Below are 6,000 nucleotides of genomic sequence, written 5' to 3' on the forward strand. Positions count from 1 at the left end.
GCTTCTGTCACCAACCAAGGAGGGCCTACAGCAGCACCTAGATCTTCTGCACAGATTCTGTCAGACCTGGGCCCTGACAGTAAATCTCAGTAAGACAAAAATAATGGTGTTCCAAAAAAGGTCCAGTTGCCAGGACCACAAATACAAATTCCATCTAGACACCGTTGCCCTAGAGTACACAAAAAACTATACATACCTCGGCCTAAACATCAGCGCCACAGGTAACTTCCACAAAGCTGTGAACGATCTGAGAGACAAGGCAAGAAGGGCCTTCTATGCCATCAAAAGGAACATACAATTTGACATACCAATTAGGATCTGGCTAAAAATACTTGAATCAGTTATAGAACCCATTGCCCTTTATGGTTCTGAGGTCTGGGGTCCGCTCACCAACCAAGAATTCACAAAATGAGACAAACACCAAATTGAGACTCTGCATGCAGAATTCTGCAAAAACATCCTCCGTGTACAACGTAAAACACCAAATAATGCATGCAGAGCAGTATTAGGCCAATACCCGCTAATTATCAAAATCCAGAAAAGAGCCGTTAAATTCTATAACCACTTAAAAGGAAGCGATTCCCAAACCTTCCATAACAAAGCCATCACCTACAGAGAGATGAACTTGGAGAAGAGTCCCCTAAGTAAGCTTGTCCTGGGGCTCTGTTCACAAACACAAACAGACCCCACACAGCCCCAGGACAACAACAACAACAACAACAACAACACAATTAGACCCAACCAAATCATGAAAAAACAAAAAGAGAATTGCTTGACACATTGGAAAGAACAAACAAAAAAACAGAGCAAACTAGAATGCTATTTGGCCCTTAACAGAGAGTACACGGTGGCAGAATACCTGACCACTGTGACTGACCCAAACTTAAGGAAAGCTTTGACTATGTACAGACTCAGTGAGCATAGCCTTGCTATTGAGAAAGGCCGCCGTAGGCAGACCTGGCTCTCAAGAGAAGACAGGCTATGTGCACACTGCCCACAAAATGAGGTGGAAACTGAGCTGCACTTCCTAACCTCCTGCCAAATGTATGACCATATTAGAGACACATATTTCCCTCAGATTACAGCGATCCACAAAGAATTCGAAAACAAACCCAATTTTGATAAACTCCCTTATCTACTGGGTGAAAAACCACAGTGTGCCATCACAGCTGCAAGATTTGTGACCTGTTGCCACAAGAAAAGGGCAACCAGTGAAGAACAAACACCATTGTAAATACAACCCATATTTATGTTTATTTATTTTCCCATTTGTACTTTAACTATTTGTACATTGTTACAACACTGTATATATACATAATATGACATTTGAAATGTCTTTATTCTTTTGGAACTTCTGAGTGTAATGTTTACTGTTCATATTTATTGTTGATTTCACTTTTGTTTACTATCTACTTCACTTGCTTTGACAATGTTAACATACGTTTCCCATGCCAATAAAGCCCTTAAATTGAAATTGAATTGAGAGAGACAGACAGAGAGAGACAGACAGAGAGAGATAGAGACAGACAGAGATAGAAACAGACACAGACAGAGAGAGACAGACAGACAGAGAGAGAGAGAGAGAGAGAGAGAGAGAGAGAGAGAGAGAGAGAGAGAGAGAGAGAGAGAGAGAGAGAGACAGACAGACAGAGACAGAGAGACAGAGACAGAGAGAGACAGAGAGGCAGACAGAGAGACAGAGATTATTATCCTCTCCATCTCTTATTTTGACTCTTGTGCTTAAAATAAGCCGGCCGGGTATCCATTTATTGGCTGTTTCCTCCGAGCGAGCATATGACAAGTAGGCTGTAGGCCAGAGCCAGCCTGTGTGTAATTAACTAGAGTAGGATTGAAAATAGCAGCAGCAGAGCTGAAGACAAACATGGTTTAATTTCCCTCAGTATAACCCTTACATTAACTCAGCACTACTCTCACTGCCTGAGGGACAGAACCATGCCAAGGTTTACACACACACAGTCCTTGTGGGGACCAAACAACAGATTCCCATTCAGAATCCTGTTTTACCCCCCCACACACCTCATTACAGAGTGATCGACGGAGCCCACAGACACGTAGACACACACAGGAGCAGAAAAGGTACTCAACGCAGTAACACTAATACAGTACCAAGCACTGACAGGAAGAGGAGCCTTACGTTTGTGACACATCTTCCTCCTCTTGAAGTTGAGCACTGTGAAGTTGTTGGAGTGGATGGTGAGGTTGAGCTGTACCGTCAGAACCACTTCCCCATCCACCTTCCCCGAGCAGAACAGGTCCACTCTGAACACTACACACACACACACACACACACACACACACACACACACAGAGAGAGACCGAGGGAGAGAGAGAGGGGTGGGGGGGACACAGAAAGAGAGAGAGAGCAAGAGAGAGAGCACAAACATTGTAAATACCACTAATATTTATCTGTTTATTTATCTTCCCCTGCTATTCATACTACAACTATTTGCACATTTCTAAAACACTGTATATACAGTACCTTCAGAAAGCATTCATTCCCCTTGACTTATTCCCCTTGACTTATTCCACATTTTGTTGTGTTACAGCCTGAATTCAAAATGGTTAAATGAATGTTTTCTCTCACCAGTCTATACACAATACCCCATAATGACAAAGTGAAAACATTAAAGACATTTTTGCAAATGTATTGAAAATGAAATACAAAAATATCTAAATTTACACAAGTATTCACACCTCTGAGTCAATCCTGTGTAGAAGTACCTTTGGCAGTGATTACAGCTGTCACTCTTTCTGAGTAAGTCTCTAAGATCTTTCCACACCTGGATTGTGCAATATTTGCCCATTATCTTTTTTCAGAATTCTTCAAGCTCCGTCAAATTGGTTGTTGATCATTGCTAGACAACCATTTTCAGGTCTTGCCATAGATTTAAAAAGTATATTTAAGTAAAAACTTTAACTAGGCAACTTAGGAACATTCACTGTCTCAAATCAAATCACATTTTATTTGCCACATGCGCCGAATACAACAGGTGTAGGTAGACATTACAGTGAAATACTTACTTACAAGCCCTTAACCAACAATGCAGTTTAAGAAAAAAATAAAGAGCAAATAATTAAAGCGCAGCAGTAAAATAAAATAACAGTAGGGAGGTTATATACAGGGGGTACCGGTACAGAGTCAATGTGTGGGGGCACCGGTTAGTTGAGGTAATTCAGGTAATATGTTGAGAACAGTGGGGAGAACAAGTATTTGATACACTGCCGATTTTGTAGGTTTTCCTACTTACAAAGCATGTAGAGGTCTGTAATTTTTATCATAGGTACACTTCAACTGTGAGAGACGGAATCTAAAACAAAAATCCAGAAATTCACATTGTATGATTTTTAAGTAATTAATTTGCATTTTATTGCATGACATAAGTATTTGATACATTAGAAAAGCAGAACTTAATATTTGGTACAGAAACCTTTGTTTGCAATTACAGAGATCATACGTTTCCTGTAGGTCTTAACCAGGTTTGCACACACTGCAGCAGGGATTTTGGCCCACTCCTCCATACAGTCCTTCTCCAGATCCTTCAGGTTTCGGGGCTGTCGCTTGGCAATACGGACTTTCAACTCCCTCCAAAGATTTTCTATTGGGTTCAGGTCTGGAGACTGGCTAGGCCACTCCAGGACCTTGAGATGCTTTTACGGAGCCACTCCTTAGTTGCCCTGGCTGTGTGTTTCGGGTCGTTGTCATGCTGGAAGACCCAGCCACGACCCATCTTCAATGCTCTTACTGAGGGAAGGAGGTTGTTGGCCAAGATCTTGCGATACATGGCCCCATCCATCCTCCCCTCAATACGGTGCAGTCGTCCTGTCCCCTCTGCAGAAAAGCATCCCCAAAGAATGATGTTTCCACCTCAATGCTTCACGGTTGGGATGGTGTTCTTGGGGTTGTACTCATCCTTCTTCTTCCTCCAAACACGGCGAGTGGAGTTTAGACCAAAAAGCTATATTTTTGTCTCATCAGACCACATGACCTTCTCCCATTCCTCCTCTGGATCATCCAGATGGTCATTGGCAAACTTCAGAAGGGCCTGGACATGCGCTGGCTTGAGCAGGGGGACCTTGCGTGCGCTGCAGGATTTTAATCCATGACAGCGTAGTGTGTTACTAATGGTTTTCTTTGAGACTGTGGTCCCAGCTCTCTTCAGGTCATTGACCAGGTCCTGCCGTGTAGTTCTGGGCTGATCCCTCACCTTCCTCATGATCATTGATGCCCCACGAGGTGAGATCTTGCATGGAGCCCCAGACCGAGGATGATTGACCGTCATCTTGAACTTCTTCCATTTTCTAATAATTGCATCAACAGTTGTTGCCTTCTCATCAAGCTGCTTGCCTATTGTCCTGTAGCCCATCCCAGCCTTGTGCAGGTCTACAATTTTATCCCTGATGTCCTTACACAGACCTCTACATGCTTTGTAAGTAGGAAAACCTGCAAAATCGGCAGTGTATCAAATACTTGTTCTCCCCACTGTACATGTGGGTAGAGTTAAAGTGACTATGCATAGATAATAAACAGAGTAGCAGCAGAGTAAAAGATGGGGTTGGGGTTGGGGTGGGGTGGCAATGAAAATAGTCTGGGTATCCATGATTAGCTGTTCAGCAGTCTTATGGCTTTGGGGTAGAAGGTGTTAAGAAGCTTTTTGGACCTAGACTCGGCGCTCCGGTACCGCTTGCCATACGGTAGAAGAGAGAACAGTCTATGACTTGGGTGACTGGAGTCTGACAATTTTGAGGTCCTTCCTCTGACACCGCCTGGTATAGAGGTCCTGGATGGCAGGAAGCTTGGCCCCAGTGATGTACTGGGCCGTACGCACTACCCTCTGGAGGCCGATCAGTTGCCATACCAGGCGGTGATGCAACCAGTCAGGATGCTCTTGATGGTGCAGCTGTAGAACTTTTTGAGGATCTGAGGACCCATGCCAAATCTTTTCAGTCTCCTGAGGGAGAATAGGCTTTGTCGTGCCCTCTTCACGACTGTCTTGGTGTGTTTGGACCATGATAGTTTGTTGGTGATCTTATAAGCGTCCGGGTTAGAGTCCCGCTCCTTGAAAGCGGCAGCTCTACCCTTTAGCTCAGTGAGGATGTTGCCTGTAATCCATGGCTTCTGGTTGGGGTATGTACGTACGGTCACTGTGGGGACGACGTCATCGATGCACTTATTGATGAAGCCATAGACTGATGTGGTGTACTCCTCAATGCTATCCGAAGAATCCCGGAACATATTCCAGTCTGTGCTAGCAAAACAGTCCTGTAGCTTAGCATCTGTGTCATCTGACCACTTCCTTATTAACCGAGTCACTGGTGCTTCCTGCTTTAGTTTTTGCTCATAAGCAGGAATCAGGAGGATAGAGTTATGGTTAGATTTGCCAAATGGAGGGCGAGGGAGAGCTTTGTACGCGTCTCTGTGTGTGGAGTAAAGGTGGTCTAGAGTTTCTTTCCCTCTGGTTGCACATTTAACATGCTGGAGCACCAGGAGCACTGCCTCTGGATGAGCGTTTTCCTGTTTACTTATGGCCTTATACAGCTCATTGAGTGCGGTCTTAGTGCCAGTATCGGTTTGTGGTGGTAAATAGACGGCTATGAAAAATATAGATAAACTCTCTTGGTAAATAATGTGGTCTACAGCTTATCATGAGATACTCTACCTCAGGCGAGCAAAACCTTGAGACTTCCTTAGTATTAGATTTTATGCACCAGCTGTTGTTTACAAATATACACAGACCGCCACCCCTTGTCTTACCGGAGTCAGCCGTTCTATCCTGCCGATGCAGCGTATATATGCCGCCAGCTGTATGTTATCCATGTCTTCGTTCAGCCACGACTACTTAGGTAGTCTAATTTATTTTCAAATGATTGAACATTGGCTAATAGGAAGAGGCAGTTTACTCGCTCGCTGTCGGATCCACAATATCTCCGTCTCTTTCTCCTGCGAATGACGGGGATTTGGGCCTTGTCGGGTGTCTGTAG

The 6,000-nt window shown here is 44.0% G+C and overlaps 1 protein-coding gene across 2 annotated transcripts in view; it reads right to left on the reverse strand.

The window, feature by feature from the left end:
• The window catches only part of LOC121537621 (tyrosine-protein kinase RYK), a 146,339-nt gene that overhangs the window by 74,187 nt on the left and 66,152 nt on the right, over positions 1 to 6,000 (reverse strand). For both annotated transcript variants that reach the window (XM_041845206.2, XM_041845205.2), the window contains exon 4: positions 2,156 to 2,287. In XM_041845206.2, coding sequence (XP_041701140.1) covers positions 2,156 to 2,287 — 132 coding nt within the window. The remainder of the gene's footprint in view (positions 1 to 2,155; positions 2,288 to 6,000) is intronic.

This window comes from Coregonus clupeaformis, chromosome 11 (assembly GCF_020615455.1).
Source record: "Coregonus clupeaformis isolate EN_2021a chromosome 11, ASM2061545v1, whole genome shotgun sequence".
NCBI lineage: Eukaryota > Metazoa > Chordata > Actinopteri > Salmoniformes > Salmonidae > Coregonus > Coregonus clupeaformis.